The following is a 19,324-nucleotide window of genomic DNA, read 5'->3' on the forward strand; positions in this document are numbered from 1 at the left end:
ACGTTGAGAAAGCGTATGTATGTGGCTTTGCGCGCTATGGTCTGTATGTCATTGATCATGGATTGGAAGGGATATGCATGCAGGTGTGTGAAAATAAAATGAGACATGGTGGTGGTGAGGTTCGAGACCGGATCGTCAGTTGGATGTTACAGTACGATATCCATGCGTAACTAATTATTTGGCGATCATGTCTCCTAACGACATCGTGATAAGCCCAGACAGACAGAGGAAAGTAACTCTACTCCATCCAGCCCTAACGTCGGAGATCCATTACCCATCATACATACATACATAGTAGAGTGTGTGAGGAACTTTTGGCTCGGCAAGGGATCCATGTATTCAAGTGTCTGTGCAGAAGGGGGATGAGGGAACCGTTATTTGTCTGGCGGTTTTTAGTTTTTCACTTGTAACGGTCCAGGTATTGGGATGTGTGATGTGCTATTTCAAGATGCATGCTGGCGGTTAAAGTTGGAAAAGACCACAAGAGAAGACAAGAGACGCCTCACTTGTGAGCTATGAACCAAGTAGCATATTCCGATTCGCTCATGATATTGAATACCACCGTGCATACAAGAACAAAGATTATAATAATAACAATGGCATTAACAATGATGATGCCTTTGCTTTGTGTTCAGTTCCCCTATTATCAACATTGGTGCATGTAACATAATGACACCTCGTTATTTTGGTTGTGAGGGCAAATTGACTGACATGGATGCTTGGTCTTTTGTGTTCAAGGGGTCCAAAAGTGGTCTTGTCTTTGTGTTAAAGGAAGGATAAGTGGGTTGCATAGCAGTGCTTTTGTATTTGTGTGAGATTAAGGTTGCTCTAAGAGCCCTATTTTTCGTGACGAAGCTGCATCTATCGATTTCACATTAGACTTCGAGGGATACCCATATCAATTTTGGTTGTGAAGTCTAAGTTGCTCCCTCCCAATCGACTTCGGAAGTTACCGTCAATTGAACAAGGATCACCCATCCTTGTTGGGATAAACAACAAGATATCCCGCGGTCTGCTCAATTGGTGATTCCAAAGCAGAACCAAGTCCGCAGATCATCTGTATTGCACCGCCAGTTTCATGGGTGATGCTGGATGAAGAAACCTATTTCTCCGATGGGTATCATCGGTTTTTGAAGGAGAAATCATGGGCTAAATTAGGAGGCAACAGCTGTTGAAAAGGATACATAGAAAAATACAGACAGCTAGGGGGAGACAGAGAAAGAGCCTGGACGGTAGTCGCAGGACTAGACCCTGGTAGAGCCTGGCATTTCTCAACTAGTTTCATGCAATCAAATCTGCAGCACGATCTCTTTCAAGCCAAGGTGACCTCTTGTTAGTTTGCCTAGTCAAGTCAAGCCAGTCCCCAGGCAGGCAGGTATGTCATGTAGGCTTGAGGCATCATAGTACATATAGTAGGGAGTAACTATCAACGCCCTGTTTTTCCTCGCTACCTGAAAAGGTCCGGGGTTCTGGGCAGAACCAAGACTGGGACTGTCACTTTTCAAGGGTCCCCCCTGGCCTGCTCGCGTTAGCCTTTCTGTATCCTGCCGCGCCTTGTCTCAGTGAACCTTGACAGCGTGACACCAAGCTCAACGAGGGAGTGCCGTTGCTGAGCCTTTTCAGTACATAGTACATACGTATGAAGAAGAAGAAGGTGACAATACGATATGAGATGCAATGCTTGGGATGATCCGGATCCCGGTGGGATACCAGCTCAACAGTGGATAGTCCAACCGAGACAACCGCGGTCAAATAGCATTGCCTCTTTCTTTCGTTTTGCAAGGAGATGCTAGTTAGAGACTCGTTTCTCCTCCAGTCGTATTCAACAAGATTGCACGTTCATATGAACATCATAATATACCCAAAGAATCGTTAGTACTAGTTGAACCCATACAGACATACATAGTACATACATACAAGTCCTGTGCACGTTAGCCTCCTCTAGCCCTGTGGGGATATTCCGCGTCCCGTGCTCTGCCTGCTGTGCCGTTTGACGTATGTACTCGAGGTTCATTAGGCGGAGATTCCTTGTTTGGTTCTGTTATTGTTATATGTCTGTGTTGTTATGCAGTAGTAACAATTTACCTTGGAGGTAAGAAGTGAGGGAAGTAAGAAACAAGGTGATGTATTCGTTTATCTTGATACATCTTTTTCCCGAGTGGATTTTGACAACCTACTGACGTTCAGTTGACTACCTATTATTACACATGACAAGGACTACCACGTCACGAATGTTGTGATGGAGACTCTCTATTGCTGTGCGTAGGGATCCATACTAAGGTAGGTATGCACGCGTTCACCGTGCTTTGGATGGGCAGCTCCACCATGAATGATCATTGTCATTGCACACATGGTTTTGACATGTAAAATCATTAGTAGACTGACGTTACTGGGTAGTTAAACGTTGACATGCTTGTTAGAGACATGACATGGAAGAGAGAGAGAGAGACATGAAGAGATGAGACCAAAAAATGTGACAGCCCCAATTCAATCCAATCGAGACTTGGATTTAATACCTATTGGAGTCTACAGTTAGGTAGTCTACCCCACAGTCACACCCCCTGGGCCGTGCACTATAACATCCATCCAGCCCGGCCCAGCCTCTAACTTATCTAGTAGCTACTACATACTAACTGTACCAACCTATCGTGATCACTGCTTCTGAAATCCTGGGTCCCTACTTAACGACAAAAGGTAAACGGTCCCACCCTCCTGGACTGGACGTTGGACCCCAGCCCAGCTTCCGCTTCCACGACTCAATCCTTTTCCCCCGTTGACTCTTTCAGATTCTCCTTCTCGCATCCCTCCTTCGCGGATAACAACAACCGTTCAATTACCAACTACCCGAGTAGGCGAGCCATTTCGTCTTGTTGTATTAGTCTATACTATACTTTCAGCCTCCGCGACGCTTCTAAACTCTCCATTTCCCGCCAACAACTCCTTCGCCCCAGTCGGGGCGCAGACTGCCCGTCCCCAGCTCCAGTGCGGGGAGCCACTGACAACATACGTACCCGTTACTTTTCTCCATAAACTCCCCGGACGACTTCGGGTCACCTCAATTCAACGCTCCTGCGCTGCAGCAGCAACGTTTTGAGCTGCACAACAGCTGCACAGATACCTGCCAACCTCTTGTCTTGTTAAATCTTTGTTCTACCCAGTTGAACTACCTTCGCACTCACTGCTACCATCACCACGGTCCGATAGATTTGTTTCCCATCGCCGAATTCTCGGCCTCGGAAGCGTCCGCGTCGCAACTCTGTATCCGTCTGGCAGAGTCATGTCCGGTCGTGCCGTTTTGAAACCTCAACATGCCCCGTCATCCTTCGATTCCGCCCCCCAACTCTATCGCGACGTTCCTGGATTGCACCCTACACCTTCTCCCTCTCACGGCGCCTTGATGGATACCTCACACTTCGACGATTTTTCCTTTGCGTACCAAGGTCTTCCCGACCACCAGTCTTCTCTCGTTTCCCTTACGGATCACACACACGCATCTCAGTCTCCCACTCCGTTTCCTCAGCACCAAGCTATGTCTGGTCTTCCGCACGCTGGCCTACCGTTCGGCCCTCTGCCTCCCGGCAACCGGAGCCAGAGCATTGATGGTTCTGAAACTGGCCAAGGTCGGATCTCTCCTCCGTCAAACGCCTTAGAAGACTCAAACGCCGATGAATTTGGTCTGAGTTCCCGTAATCGTGCAGATGGAACAGATCTGGGCGGTAAGCATAAGGAAGATAAAGCCGATACCACACCTGCATGGAGTGAACTTAAGACGAAGGCTGGTAAGGAAAGAAAACGCCTCCCGCTCGCTTGCATTGCGTGCCGCCGAAAGAAGATCCGGTGTTCGGGAGAGAAACCTGCTTGTAAGCACTGTTTACGCTCACGCATTCCATGCGTTTACAAGGTGACGACCCGAAAGGCTGCGCCTCGAACAGACTACATGGCCATGCTTGACAAGCGATTGAAGCGTATGGAAGAACGCATCATCAAGGTCATACCCAAGTCGGATCAAGAGGTCGCATCATCCGTCACTCGTGCCGTGGTCAAGCCAGCCATACCAGGAACTGTGCCTTCAAACAAGTCAACCAAAAAGCGTGGTGCTGAGGAAGCTTTCGGGCCTGATCTGGAGGCGTGGGCCAAGGCGCCTTCAAAGCCCAAGATTGACGGTGACGACAGGCCCAGTAGCTTACAAGTACAGGAAACCGAAGAGAATAAATTGCAACACGAGGGCACTGACGTACTCCCATCCAAAGAGATACAGGAGCATCTCGCGGAAGTTTTCTTCGACAATGTCTATGGTCAATCTTATCATCTTTTGCACAAGCCAAGCTACATGCGAAAGCTCAAGTAAGTTTTTACCAAGTCGTCATGTACCCGTCTAACTTTCCACAGAAATGGGACCCTGCCCCCAGTTCTTATCCTTACAGTGTGCGCTGTGGCAGCTCGTTTTACTTCGAATCCTTTAGTGAGTTCATCTGGACCAGAGTTCTTACGCGGCGAAGAGTGGGCATCCCATGCTCGTGAGATTTGCACAAGACGATATGAATGGCCAAACCTTACCATCTTGACATGCCTACTCATCCTGGGCTTGCACGAATTTGGAACATGTCAAGGCGGCCGCAGCTGGGCTCTAGGTGGACAAGCCATTCGGATGGCATTCGCTCTCCAGTTACACAAGGATTTGGAGTATGATCCTTCGGGTCGCAATGGTGCCAAAAAGCAGCTTAGTTTCATTGACCGAGAGATACGGCGTCGAATAATGTGGGCTTGCTTCCTCATGGATCGCTTCAATTCTTCCGGAACAGATCGACCCATGTTCATGCGGGAAGATACCATCCAGATTCCTCTACCAGTCAAAGAGAAATACTTCCAGTTCGACATGCCTGCGCCAACAGAGATGTTGGATGGGCAGATACCTCACCCCGCTTCTCCTAACGATGGACAACTTGCCGATGCACGAGAGAACATGGGTGTAGCGGCTTATCTGGTTCGGGCCATTGCCTTGTGGGGAAGAATCATAACCTACTTGAGCCAAGGAGGAAAAGAACTTGATCCCAACCCAATGTGGGAAGATGAGTCTCAGTACATCAAGCATCTAAATGATGTTATAAACCTTGAGGCTAGTCTGCCTTTGTCACTTCGATACTCTGTCGAGAACCTGGAAGTACACAAGACGGAGAACACGGCAGGTCAATTTCTGTTTATGCATATCTGCCTACAGCACAATATACTCTTCGTAAGTCGGGCCGCCATGTCTGCACGGAAGCAACAGGGCGTACACAACGACTTTTTCTCCGAAGCGAGCAAGAGGACATTCAATGCGGCCAATCGGATATCGGAACTCCTTCGAGAGGCTGAGCAACCGCGGTGTTTTGTCTCTGCCCCGTTTGCTGGATACTGTGCCTTCTCCTCGACGACAGTTCATATTCTGGGTATAATCTCTCGCAATCCCTCTATGAAACCGACTGCTGAGGCCAACTTGACTACCAATGTCAAATATCTCCACAAGATGAAAAAGTATTGGGGCATGTTTCACTGGATGGTGGAAAATGTTCGCACGCAATATCGGAATGCTCTGGATGCCGTGAGAGCTGGCGAAAATGTCAACGAACGTGCCACGCAGTCATCTTTCCTTCAATACGGAGACTGGTTCAACCGCTATCCACACGGTCTTTCTGACTCTGAATTCATGGATCCTGCTACTCATAAACGAAAGGATCTAGGAGCGGATGGCGTCCTCGAAGCAAAACCTGAGTTGCAATCAGTAGAGGAATACTTCTCCACGCTGCCAACACCGCAAAGCATCGAGAACAAGGATAGTAATCGAGCAGCGGCACCGAAACGAAAACAAGGAAACAAGAAGCAAGCGGGTATGTCGGTACAGTCTGGTCAGCCTCTCGATCCTATGCAGGGTTCGGACACCGATGCGGTCTCTGTAGGAGGCCAAGAACGCCGATTTTCGGGTGCTCTAGGGCTACAAACTACAGGCACGGCCGGCTTTAACCCTCTCGCTGTGTCCAACCCGCAAAACTCAGCCTTCAGCACTGCAATGTCGCCTATGAGCCCCGCCAACATGACCGCCTTTTCTCATCACGGGCATACACCGACCTTCTTCCCGCCTGAATTACTGGCTATGAACTTTGGCTCAGGCTCAAATGGCAACATTGACCCTCTTGATCGTCAACTCGTTTTTGGTGGATATTCTGTGGATGTTGGTACCGGTCTGGGTGGTGGTCACGACATGATGATGGGCTGGGATGCAGTTGCCCCAGGTACTCAACCGGAGGAAGACTTGCAAGGCCGGCGATCTAATATCAAAGCAGGCATGAATAGCCAAGGAGCTGGCATGGCCGATGGAGCAGGGTTATCTGGACCTGAAGCGTCATCTGCCTGGTTCATGCCATTCAACATGGAGCCCCCAGAGATGGGTCAGGATCCTGGCTTCAACATGGGCGGTATCGATCCATTCACCGGCGTCTTCGGTGCAGGAAGTAGTGGTTTGCCAACGCCAAATGCCATGAGCGGGCTACAGCAACAGGGTCCTTAGGAAGGACTGCCTGGCAGATTAGCACATGCGACACGATGTTCCCAAAGGTCTTATCAACCAAGAATAAAGGTTGAAAGATATTGACCCGTGGCTAGGATGAAAGGGATCCACTACAAACAGAAATATAGTTTGGTCTGGCGTTATGAACCACGAGTGGTATGGGTTATGGAGGGGGTTGTTTTACTATGTATCTTGTCTCTTTACCGTTTCTGCGTTATCTCGGGAGAACTATACTAGAGTTCGGGTTGGACATTGGCGAAGAGGCATATTGAAGTTCAAAGCGAACATTGTTGGGCATGTTATGTCGTCTTACCGTTGGGAAGGGAATTTGTGTTTTAAGCATTTGAGATACCATCATACCCGTCATACTCATTCAGATATGAGCTGACACTCGTTTATCAAGAGGTGATATAATTCAGATTAAAAACTCGAGCTTTATTTGCATCAGACCAATTCAAACATAAATGATCGTGCTTTTTGTGATGTAGCTGATCCTATAAAGAAACCATACCTTGATATACAACATGGAACGCCTGGTCTTTTACTACTATGCTAGCGCAGTGGTATCTCACTCAAAATGTCCACAGGAAACCCCTTACTCTTCCGCTGTGACGGCGGCCGAAGCATTCTTCTTGCCCTTGGACCTCTTTCTCTTCTTCTTTCTCTCACCCACATCACCAACCACGTTGTCCTCCTTGTCGCCGTCCTTCTTTTGCTTCTTCTGTCTGTCACCCTTGGACTGAATGATTTTGCCGCTACCCTCGTCATCGGCAGAAGCCAAACGCTCGAATCCATAAGTGGGACCCTCACGCTCGAACTCCCTGCCAAAGATGTCGCGGCGCCATTGTCGTAGACGAGCCTTCTTTCCAAGACGCTTCTTATCTTTACGCTTCTTCTCTTGGTCGCGGAAGGTGGCGAGCTTCTTGAGGCCAGCGTAATCGTTGAGAGCGGCGTCAGAGGGAGCGAGAAGGATATCCCGAGCGGTCATACCAAATGACTGGGGAGAAGTTTCGCGGTAGCGGAAAGGGGCATGGGTGGGCTTCTTGAGAAGAGTGTGGTCGGAGAGTTCGAGTTTAGACTCAACGAGAGCCTCGAGTTTGCTGCGCTCCTGGCGAGCCTGCTTCTGAGACTCCTTGCGGGCCTTCTTGTGGTCTGTCTTGCGCTTCTTAGAGGCCCGGCCGTCTTCGTCTTCGTCTTCTTCATCCTCTTCAGCGGCAACATCCTCCTCGAGGTCGCTTAGAGAAACCTTTGGCTTTTCTTCCTCATCCTCAAAGTCGGGGATAATATCCTTGATGTCGATATCGTCATCCCACTTGGGCTTCTTTACCTTTGACTTCTTTCCGCTCTCATCCTCTTGATCCGATGCCATAGCATCATCTTGCTGAGCATAGTAATCGTCGCCAAATCGCTTCTTCATCTCGTCCTCCCACTTATCGTCCTCCCATGCCTCGTCGAGGAACTGAATCCACTCCTCATCAGTAAGATTCTTGCCTGCGTTGCCAGCTGTTCGCTTGATCTTGCGCAGCTTCTCCTGGGCTTCGTCGAGCTTGAGTTTCTTGAGACGGGCCTTCTCCTCTCGTCTCTCCTTCTTCTCCGCTTCCTTACGCTCACGTTCAAGCTCACGCTGACGCTTGCGACCGGTCTTCTCCTTTCGCCTGACCGACTTGGCAGCGGCAACATCTCGAGCATAAGATCGAAGGAATTCATTGCTTCGTTCTGGATCCTCGAATCGCAAGTTGTATGCCTGTTCGAACTCATCGGCGCGATCGTCTTCATCTTCGTCGTCTGACTCAAATGCTTTCCAGTTAGAACCATCCGGAGGAACCCAGGCGCGCGCGCTCATGAAATTTGACAAGTAAGTCTCGGGATCCTTGTCGGCGTTGGCAACATCAACCTCAGTGATTGTCAGGGCGGCTTTTCGAGAGGGATGAACTCCGTTTGAGTCCACCTTTGCTGATGCCTTTTTCTTCATGAAACCACCATCCTCGTCGTCAGAATCGTCTTCGGCGGCGGCGTGCATCTCAGCCACGATGGACTTCTTGAGAGCGTCTTGTTCTTGGTTGTAGGACATGGGAACGTCACCATCGTCATCTTGATCTTCGGCACCGATATCACCCCGCATGTACTTTTCTCGGTGGTAGTCCTTCAAGTATACTGGCTTTTCCTTCTTTTCCTTGTCGGCAGTCGTCGCAGAGGGATCGTCAGGCTGATAGAATGTGACATCCTTATCATAGACTTTGGGGTCCTTGTTTCGGATGGCTTGGAGAGTAGCAGAGATTTGGGCGTCGAGATCCTCTGTAGCGAGGAAACCGTCCTCATCTTCCTCTTCGTCTGATGAGGAAGACTCATCATCGTCACTTTCTTGCTGCTTTCCGGTCTTCTTGAATTTCTCTTCCAGTCTTTGTCTCTCCTCTCTCTTCTTGTTGTGCTCGAAACGACGCGCAAAGTCTTCGTTCACCTTGAAGTCGGTCGCAGCGATAGCGGCCCCTCCATCTTCGGATTCGGAGTCGCTATCGTCGAGGAGGTTGCGCTTGGAGTTTTTGGGTTCTTCTGTGGCTTTCGCCATGGTATTTTCGAGAGCCTCAAGGGCAATTGGCTAATTATATGGGTGTTTTGTCGCGCAATGAAAGGGTGCCCGGGAAAAAGACAGTATTAAGTGATGGTTATTTTCATCAACAAGACCAAGACCCAATGAGAGCTTCTTACACTTTCCTGAACTTTTTTTTTCTGCCAGTTCGAAATTTGGCGGGGAGCCGGAAAGCGGTCAAATATTGAGCCGAAGGATCCAGCTGTTCGGAAGTCTGCCAATAAGGGACCGCTTTTTTCTTAGCAACTCAATGAGTTGGTCGCTGTAGTGGCAGCTGCATGTGGCTTCGTCATCAGGGAAGCTAGCCAACCGCTACCGCTACCGACTTCACCTCGACTGTACTGTAACTCTACTTACTTCACTGACGTCGCGTCTTTATCTCCTCCACTCCAGGCAACTTTCTACAAACCTACCTAGGTACTCAACCATCGACATCTCTCCAGCCTGTTAGAACTCTCACTTCTACGTTACGTGTCCGTCTCCGAGGGCGACATTGCTATTTCACTTGTCTATCCAGGCCTTGACAACCCAATCCATCAGTCAACTCATCTCCGAGCGATCCCGCGACAATGGCCGATTCTACCAACGCCCCCAAGCCAAGCAGTAGTGTCAAGCTGGTGCTTCTTGGTGAAGCTGCTGTCGGAAAGGTACGATAGTTGCGACCACTTGTTGCGAAACGACTCATCAGCATACTAATTGAGCTACGGTAGTCGTCTCTCGTTTTGCGCTTCGTTAACAATGACTTCCAAGAAAACAAGGAGCCTACTATTGGTGGTATGTATAATCTTGGTGTCTCCTTGTATGCCATCACTAACAAATGCATCAACAGCTGCCTTCTTGACTCAGAAATGTAATCTCCCAACAAGGACCATCAAGTTTGAGATCTGGGATACTGCTGGTCAAGAACGCTTCGCCTCGCTGGCTCCTATGTATTATCGAAACGCTCAGGCCGCCCTCGTCGTCTACGATCTCACCAAACCCACATCCCTCATCAAAGCCAAGCACTGGGTTGCTGAGCTGCAACGACAGGCCTCTCCCGGTATCGTTATCGCACTGGTCGGTAACAAGCTGGATCTTACAGGCGACTCATCCAGTACCGCAGGTGCCGATGGAGAGGAGGGCGACGACTCTGGCGATGCCCGCAAAGTTCCCACAGAAGAGGCCCAGGCATATGCGGAGGAGGAGAGCTTACTGTTCTTCGAGACCAGTGCCAAGAGCGGACATAATGTTACCGAGGTGTTCACTGCCATCGCAAACGCTATACCCGAGACGTCGTTGAAGAGTGCGAGGGGAGCTGGTGCATCGAATGCTGCCAACCGGGGAAGCGAGGAGCAAAGAGTGAATCTTGGAGGCCCTAAGGACGCCGGCGCCAAGGATAGTTGCGCTTGTTAGACAAATACGAATGGAGAACAGTTGGTCAGAGGATGAAGCGGGAGGTACAGATGACGAATCCTTTTCGTGTTGTACGTAATTCTGCCCTTTTCCTGCGAGTCACTTGCTTGGGAATGATGCTGAAGAGAGCATCTGGGAGTTGATTTTGTGTTTTTCTTGTTAGCACCTAGCAATGTTTTGATGCGGCTCGAATGGACACTTGGTGGTCACGTTTCTAGCTCTTATGATTACAATACTGTTTGACTAGTACTCGTGAAGATGTGCACATGCAGTTGAAGTATGAAGGGATGAACGAAGGAGACAGCTGCGCAAGTGATTAGGTGACATGTGTATCTCTCCGAATCATACCTACACCTAGCAATCAATGTCATATATACTTTGTGCGCCTATTGACTGTTAAAGCTCAGGCTTAATGAGATGCTTCTTACGCCATGCGATCGGGTGTATACCCACGTGACATTTCATAATTTTCTATCGATTATTGGATGGGACAAGCAAAAAGATACTTTGAGGCGTCCACTCTAGACCCACTCTTTTTTCCCGCGATTCTGAACCTCATCACTGCCCTGTTAGCCAGTTGGTTACTGTTAGCTTTTGCGTCAGAAGCAGAGTGAAGCAAACGGACTTGGCCTTTTTTCTTTATTATACTCAATTGTTTCTTTTTTGCACTTTTTTCCAAGGTTGATTTGAAAGAACAACGCCTACATCAATACTTTAGTACTTCTTCAATTCTTTAATCAATTCTTTCTCGCGCTCACGTGTCGTCGATTAAAGTAGGTAGACTCACTGTGTCTCTGTTGCACCAGGCACCACCAAAAAAGATCGGCCTTGCTACGTACATTTTCCTCCTCAACCTCCGTCTCTTCTTTTCTTCCCGCGCACAACCTTCCCATGACGCTTCCTCTGCTGTCTTAGGCTTTGCCCTCGGCTTTGGGGCTGTTACCAAGATTTCGCAATGGCGTCAACAATCACAGAAGCTCAGGCGGAGCTTATTCGGTATGTTACATGAGTCTGATCGGTCGCGCCAGCAGCCAAGCTAATAACTTCTTTTTCCAGCTCTCTTGCTCCCGACGAGATTCCCATTAAGCTGCGATGCGCGATCTGTAGTAAACTCGCGGTCAACGCTTACCGTCTTCCCTGTTGCGAGCAGGCAATCTGTGAATCATGTACGCGATCTACCTCTCGAAAGCTTTTCAACGAAAATATGATGCTAACTGCGACAAGGCCAGTCCAATCTACCCGCATCTTGTCCTGTTTGCGAACACTCGCCCTTGTCCGCTGAAGACTGCAATCCCAATAAATCACTGAGAACTACAATAAGAGTGTTCTTGCGCACTGCGGAAAAGAAGCGCGAGGCGAGCCGGCCGAAAGAAGACAAAAATTCAGAGCCCGCAACACCTGTCGAAGCACCGAAACAGAATCTTCCAGGTGCGGAAACACCTGCGGTTGAGACAGCTCCAGAACATAATTCAGGAGTAGACGCGCCATCAGGTCAAATTGACGGGGTCGAAAACGTTGACGAGAGCACTCCTGCTCAGCCCGCTAACCAGGTACATCTAAACCCTTGATAATTTCTTTGAGGTTCTACTTCTAACAAACCATAGGACATCAACTCTCATGACGACACCTTTGCCACCGATGCTCCCGGGCATGACGAAGCAGGCGACATTCAAAATGTGCCTGCTGAAGGCCGTGTAGAGGAAATCGTCGTTGAAGAATCCGACGAGCAGACTCTAACAAAGCAGGATGTCACTGGAGAACCGAACGGCGAAGGCGAAGGCGAAGGCGATGAGAACCAACAAGGAGGAGATGGCGGGGATGAGGAAGATCAAGAGAAGCCCGAGTCCGAATCCACAAATGGCAACTTCCCTAATGGCAGCTTCTCTGGCTCTGGCGATTTCAACCAGATGCAGATGATGATGGCTATGCAAAACGGTATGGCGCCAAACTCTTTCGGCAGCTTTCCCATGATGGGTAAGTGATGACACCAACTCAATTGGCCACACGAAAACGATGCTAATTTTATTCAAGGTATGTCGAGCATGGGCATGGATCCGATGACGATGCAGAACATGTACATGAACGGAGGCTTTCAAGGCATGGGCATGAACGGCATGGGTGGCTTTGGGGGTGGATTTGGCCAAGGCTCCAATAATAACTGGAACGGTTCTCAGTCATGGAATTTCGACCAGAATAATTACAATCAAAATGGTCCTGGCATGGGAACAGGTGATTTTGGGGGCTTTAACTCAGGATTCCAGACAGGATACAATCAAGGTAATTATGGTCAATTCAATGACTATCGTCGCAACAATTTCGGGCGTGGTCGAGGCCGAGGCCGTGGTTACTATGGAGGTTACGGCCGTGGAGGCTACCAATTCGGAGGCAACGCCCACTACCAGGATCAAGCTCAATTCCCTCAGCACGGATCCGGTCAGAATGGCCAGAACAGTATCGACGCAGATGGTCAGCAAGTGGATGAGAATGGCCAACCAATTCAAAAGGACGGCACTGAAGGAGCTGATGAAACAAAGACTTCGAATGCAGGACAAGCCGATGGATCCAGTGAGGCTACAGGGAATGAGGTTTCGGGGGATGTTTCCTGCATGGGACCTAACATGGGACCTGGTACTTCTGCTGTTCGTCCAGTTCCGGTTCCAGATGTTCCGTTGAATGCGCCAACTGGCCCAAAGGCTATGAGGCAAGGTCTCCCTAACACAAGTCTTCATCATCTTCGAGCTCGTGGTTACCAGGTTGGAAGTGAAATTCCGCTCGGCAAGTCTACCCCTTCAGCAAGGGACAGTCCAGCCGAACGAGGCCGATCCAGGAGTAACTCTTTAGCCCCGAGCCGTGCTGGTACTGATACTCGCGAGAAAGATAAGGACCGAGAGTCTCAACGTGAGCATAGCAAAGACCGATCTCACGATCATGACAAGCACGATAGAGAACGTGATGACCACGGCCAAAATCAAAACCATACGGGATCTGCATCTCGTACCGTCAGCAGGAGTCGTAGTCGGAGCAGAGGGCATAAAAGCTCTCGTCGACGTAGACGTTACCGCTCGGAGTCCGTCGAGGATGATGGCTACGATGACGATTCCCGACGCAAAAAGCATCGGAGCCGACGCCATCACCACGATGACGAAGAGTCCTCCCGTTCCAAGGATAAGGACAAGGATAGGGACGACAGATATGCTGATCGAAACCGCTCCACATCACCAGCAGAGTCCAAACGATCCAGCCACCGCAGTCGCCGTGATAGAGACTCTGACAAGCGGAAGGATCGAGAAAAGGACAAAGATGACCATCGTAGTGATGATCGTAAGAAATCCAGTCATCGCTCCTCGCATCGAGATAGGGACTATGATCGCGAGCGACGTCGGGACAAGGACAAAGATCGCAGCGACAAAGACCGCAAGGACCGCAAAGATCGACATCGGGATAGGGACCGACGTGATCGCGACCGCGAGCGGGAAAAGGACAGAGATCGTGAGAGTCATCGGGACCGTGACAGAGAGCGCGACTCAAAATACAGCAGCAGGCATCAATCGACCGACGTTGGGGTTGCTTCCAACGACAAGGATTCCAAGCCTCCCTCTGGCTCTCGCAATGACGATACGAAGACCAACTCTGTGAGTCGAACCGAAAGTTCAGGCAAGGATCCTCACACTCTCGAACGTGAAGCTCGCGATCGCGAACGTCTGCTCAAAGAAGCGCAACGCATCGCAGGCATGACGGGTTGGAAACGGAATCGTGGTGACGATGTTGATGATAAGGGCTCACGCAAAGGACGCCGGACCGGATCTTCTATTTCAGCTCGTCGAAGTGAGGTCATCAACGGCGGCGATGAGGAAGAGAGAATGCGAAGGCTCGAGGCAGAGAGAGAAGGCGATCGATGGGGTTAGAAACCCAAGCGTTCACTGAGGAAACCCACCAAAGTACGGAGAAGATGAAGGCACGTTCTATTATTCCTCCCTGTTTCCACATCTCCCCTTCTACTTTACCGCCGATTTCGTCACTTTGCGAGATGGGCGTAAGTTTTCTTTTTTCATCATTATTAGGTGTTGGCGGTTGATGCATACCATACGGTACCATGTACGAGTAACAAAAAAAACCAAAGGGAAAAGGCGGCTGCATTTAATATGCTGGGTACACACATAAAATTATTCATTAGGGTGCTGCTCGTCGATCGATGGAAGCGACAAACATGGAATGAGGCAGAAAAAAACATGCATTTCAGATAACATGCAGGCTGGCTTTTACTTTTCTGTAGGCATTACGTGCAATGTCTTTAATCAAGTCTTTAATGAGAAACCCGAAAAAAGCACCAGGCGTTCCATTTACTCTTTGCTGTGACTCGATTGTTGTGATATATAACATGTAAAAATAGACGAGGGAACGTGATAGTCAAAGATGTTTATATTTCTAGCCGTTGTAAGCAGCTTTCAGTTCCTATATCCATTTCCTCCTCTTCCTTCTGTGCAGTCCTTCAAACCCTTGATGGGTATAGAACTCCTTCATCTGTATTTTCCTCTTAACTTGTGATTCATCAGTTATCATATAAAAACTCGCATCGAAGTATGTCGGCGTTTCAGCCATTTCTATCGTCCGCAACGCCATCTCATATGCTCCCGAATTATCCCAATGCAACACCTAGTTCTTTATTGATGTTTTCATTATGTGTTGAAACCTGTCGATGCCTGCCTGCCTGCCGCGTCTTGATCGTACCGAGTTTGTCTAGTATATACCTTGAGTGCGATATTGGAAAGTGTCATAACTGGAAGCATGTCAGTAAGCTATACATGGATGTGAATGCATGGTTACTTACAGTCGAGTGTAGTAGCTACCGAACGACTTCGCGACGAGATCATCTACAAAATTCTCTGCTTCGTCCGCGCTCAGATGGAGTTGGAATCTCTGCCGGAGAGTGTTTGTAACCTGAGCAATACCGACCGCGAAACAAGGCATGCTAGAGTCATGCCCCATCATTGTTACCAAGTCAATGATGTTATCTGCCGAGCGACGTAAAGCTGCAATTCATGTTAATCATCTTGCCCTGTGCAAAATCATCAAGAGAACTAACCTTGGAAAGCTTGCTTGCAAAGTCTCTTGTAATCTTCAAAATCGGAAGACATGGGTCCACCCAAAACATCGACATATTCATGCGTGAGTTTGAACGGAGCAGCTTCAAAGCCTACAGAGCCAGGCGAGTTGGAAAGCATGAAGCCAAAGTCAATATGAATAATGTGGCCCTCGCTGTCTACCAAGACATTACCGTTGTGCCGGTCCTTGAGCTGCAACACGTAGGAGATTATGCTGTATGCCGCCAAAGACTTCTTGAATGCATCAACTCCGGCACGGAAATCTTTGCTGTCCGGTTTGCCAAAAGCTTTCAGGAAGTGATCTCTCAAGGTCGCGATACGATTGCGAGGATTCTGGCCAGACTCGACGGAAGCGAGAGTAAGACTTCGCTTTAGAGAGTGGAGAGACACGCCGCTCGTAATGGTTTCGATGAGACCTGATGACTCGCCTGTAACCAGTATTCGCATGCGCTTCACCCAGACATCGGTCCCAGCATCAACCCAGATCTTGTGGCATACGTCGATAAGCTGGCAAGCGAACGCTTCTTGTCGAAGATCCGCTCCTGTCTTGACAATAACACTCACTAAATCCCAGTTTTTCATCCAACCATAAGGTGAGGATTTGCGAATTCGTTCCTTCTTAGCCTCCCAAGCTTCACCAAAGACGGCCGCACTAGGGTCGTCGCGATCACCACGACGTTGCACACCACCAGTCTTGATATCGTTTTCCATTCGTTCACGGCCCGCACTGGCATTGAGGTTGGGGTCGATTTGAGCGTCTTCCTCCAGATCAGGATTGTTTACAGGGATCGGGGTTGTGCTGGCTTTGGCGATGATAGTGTCAAAGGTTGGACCCTGTTCATCGACGTCGAAGCTCTTTTCCTCAAGACTCTGCATACTAGCGATGATCTTAGCTCTAATAGCAGCTACCTCCTGTTTAGGGCGCTTCCCGCTAGTAGCCTCGAGTTGTGCAAGCATTTGAGAGGCCGTTCGCATGTGTGTAGCTAGGGCAGAGAAATCGGGCTGGTCAGCTGGCGCGCTTCGCTGTATTGGCAGAGTCATCCTTCGCGAAATAGGTCCCGGGCTGTTGGATCGGGATGTTCCTGTGCCGGATGATCGTGGCGTCGTCAAATCCAAGGTCGAGGTGGATGGTGTCACCCCGCTGGGGAGACGCTGGGCATTCTGACTCTGTGCAGGCTGCGTAGAAGCCCTGACTGGTGACTCGTCAATACCTTTGAGCAGTGGTGAGCTTCCCAAGTCGCCGGAAGCAGGCTCAAAAACACTATCTAGTGCGGGCTCGGGAGCTTTGACTGTAGGCGAGAGGCGAGGCGAGTCAGAGAGATCAAATATTCGCTTCGCTCGAGATGTGCCTCCAAGGAGTGTGTTCAGAAGCCGATGATTCTCAGGCGCATCGGGGTCAAAGGAGAAATCGTCCCTCAAAACCTCCACCATGATCAGATAGGGAACCTTTTCAGCACTATTAAGCACTGTTGCCTCTGCGGGGTTCACGCGTACGATTCGATGGTGACGGCTCTTTCCAGGTGATCCATTAACCAAGGTTGGAGGGCAGATGACCGGAATATCAACCTCGGCTGGCAAATCCTGCGATATCAAAGCCAACTCTGCGCGAAGAGCACTCATTCGAGCAGGCTTAGGAACCAGCACTAATCGATTCGAGATACCCTCCAAGGCTGTCAAGAATTGTGTTTGCGACCTGAAATAATGCTGCCTCAGAAGCCTCGTCTTTTGAACGGGAGACAAGTCATTTACAGCAAGAATCGCCTTGGCATGATGCGAGTGCCTCCTGTTGGGATTGTCGATCGGATGTTGCGTAGGACCTGCTGAAACTGGCGTCGTCGGTCTCGTCGGAGGCCGGGCAGACGGAAGTGGGAGAGAGGATGTGCTAAGCTTGGCTCCTTCCAACGATCTCAACTCAAGAGCAGACGGTCGAGTCGTGTTAGCCGGCGTCCTCGATCTTTGAGGTGGGATGATCGCTGGCGGCGGTTGAGGACTATGGGCAGGCTTGGGAGAAGAGTCCCTGGATCCTTTGGGGTCTGGCGCACTGAAGGTACGAGTGTTCTCTCGAGCGCGTCTCGAGCGTGAATTCCCTGCTGTAACCGTACGTGCCCTCGAGGGCTTGGTGTTCTCCTTGGGTTCTTGTGTATCATTAGTGATAGGCTGTGGCTTGCGGGCCTGGGCAACTGCGAGAGGGCCAGCCCACTGCGGAAACATTGGCAGCGCAACACTGGCAAGCACGAAGCTAGAGAGAACCGTGACAGGAAGAACATTCTCGGTTATCTTCTCATGCCGAGCAGTATCGGCGAGCCCAAAGACAATATGCTGAACCTTGTTATATACGCGACGACATGTTTGAAACGAGTCAGATGACGGATTGGACGATAAATCGTGGAGATATGTCTGCAACAACCAGAAAGTCTGCGTGTACAATTGTCAGTATTCTGCAATCGTTCAGTCCATGACGTGGTGGTTCTCGCATTCCATGTCAAAGGCTAAGTTGAGCATGGTTACACGTACCAGCAGCGCAGCTGTGACGGATTCCTCGCACAAGTCCATCAAAAACTCCTCTAATGCCATTGACTCATTGTGAACGCTGATTATAAGGTGGCATAGCTGTGGTAAGAAGAACTCGATGTCCTCGTAGGGAAACTGGCGCAGCTTCTGGCAGAGAACATAGTGAATTCCCACGTGGTCGGCGTAGCGGCTGTTGCGACAGGTGGCATTAGCGATTGGCGAAGTCGGAGGCGGCGGATGAAGCGAGATGGTCAAGTAGGGGACGTGGCCAATATCAACACTCGGTAGAGGGTCTGCAGGGGGGTTGTAAGAAACTCACGAGAGGTAGGAGACGGGGAGAAAGGGGTTGGAGTTGAAGACGTCGGACTCAAGGAACCTCTGAAGCAGGTCCCACGACATTGGTTTACGCGGGGGAGCAAGCGCCTGTAATGGACAGCTGGCGGTTCGTCATCTAGGGTTTGTACAGGAATTGGAAAGAACGGAATGATGCTCCTATGATATGTGATTAGGAGAGCTAGAGGTTGGCGCTGCAGCGAGAGGACGAGATCAAGAGGCCATTCATATGTGACAAAGTTGGTTGATGTTGACGAAACCGTCCCAGCCCGCCTTCTTTAGTGGGAGGATTTACAGGAGTCGCAGCGGGTAAGGTAGACTAAAGGCGTCCGTCCATCTTAGAATAATAGTGGATAATTTCAAAGGACGGCGGTATCGTTCAGGACCAAGGCGCAAGCAAGGGTTGGAATGAATAATACTAGCTGGCCACTTGGCTCTAGGTGATTGAAGCTAAGAGCTCACCTCTAAGAAATAAAGGAAACCCTCCTGGTAGTCCAATGAGGCAGCTTGCTGCACCCCTGAGGCCAAGTGAAGCCTGGGGGCACTAGACTAAAATACTGTCCTGGAACTGGACTTGAAGCCGAGCATGGCCTCGGGGTATCAGAAAAATTGGTCGCTGGAAGCATAAGAGATAAAAATTAGTAGGTCACTTTACTCTCCTTAGACTATGGCTTTTAGACTGATTATTTTTATACTCCAAGACTTAGGAGGTCATTTTTTCTGCTACCTACTAGTCTAGCATGGGCATCCATAATATGCATGGACCCTTTTAGCGACTCGGAGGGCCATCTCCTTCTCCATATTTCCTTTATAGAGATTGTCTGAACAACCAGTATATTTTTCAAAGTACCAAGA

General features: G+C 49.6%; 5 protein-coding genes across 5 annotated transcripts; 3 read left to right on the plus strand and 2 right to left on the minus strand.

Moving 5' to 3' along the window:
• Positions 1–3,277: 3,277 nt before the first annotated feature.
• Positions 3,278–6,544, plus strand: FPOAC1_008160 (uncharacterized protein; the record flags this gene model as incomplete). The annotated part of the gene is made up of 2 exons (XM_044852605.1): positions 3,278–4,344; positions 4,390–6,544. The coding sequence occupies 2 exons, from the start codon at positions 3,278–3,280 to the stop codon at positions 6,542–6,544; spliced, it is 3,222 nt and encodes a 1,073-aa protein (XP_044705275.1).
• A 595-nt stretch (positions 6,545–7,139) lies between these two features.
• Positions 7,140–9,110, minus strand: FPOAC1_008161 (uncharacterized protein; the record flags this gene model as incomplete). Its single annotated transcript, XM_044852606.1, has 1 exon — positions 7,140–9,110. One exon carries the CDS (start codon positions 9,108–9,110, stop codon positions 7,140–7,142), a length of 1,971 nt encoding a protein of 656 aa, XP_044705276.1.
• Positions 9,111–9,700: 590 nt separating this feature from the next.
• Positions 9,701–10,523, plus strand: FPOAC1_008162 (uncharacterized protein; the record flags this gene model as incomplete). The annotated part of the gene is made up of 3 exons (XM_044852607.1): positions 9,701–9,778; positions 9,842–9,905; positions 9,961–10,523. The coding sequence occupies 3 exons, from the start codon at positions 9,701–9,703 to the stop codon at positions 10,521–10,523; spliced, it is 705 nt and encodes a 234-aa protein (XP_044705277.1).
• A 955-nt stretch (positions 10,524–11,478) lies between these two features.
• FPOAC1_008163 (uncharacterized protein) lies at positions 11,479–14,428 on the plus strand (the record flags this gene model as incomplete). The annotated part of the gene is made up of 5 exons (XM_044852608.1): positions 11,479–11,519; positions 11,580–11,689; positions 11,748–12,073; positions 12,128–12,497; positions 12,555–14,428. The coding sequence occupies 5 exons, from the start codon at positions 11,479–11,481 to the stop codon at positions 14,426–14,428; spliced, it is 2,721 nt and encodes a 906-aa protein (XP_044705278.1).
• Positions 14,429–15,260: 832 nt separating this feature from the next.
• On the minus strand, positions 15,261–18,535 carry FPOAC1_008164 (uncharacterized protein; the record flags this gene model as incomplete). Its single annotated transcript, XM_044852609.1, has 5 exons — positions 15,261–15,300; positions 15,352–15,553; positions 15,607–18,040; positions 18,140–18,326; positions 18,456–18,535. The coding sequence occupies 5 exons, from the start codon at positions 18,533–18,535 to the stop codon at positions 15,261–15,263; spliced, it is 2,943 nt and encodes a 980-aa protein (XP_044705279.1).
• Positions 18,536–19,324: the final 789 nt, after the last annotated feature.

Source organism: Fusarium poae, chromosome 3, assembly GCF_019609905.1.
Source record: "Fusarium poae strain DAOMC 252244 chromosome 3, whole genome shotgun sequence".
Taxonomy (NCBI): domain Eukaryota; kingdom Fungi; phylum Ascomycota; class Sordariomycetes; order Hypocreales; family Nectriaceae; genus Fusarium; species Fusarium poae.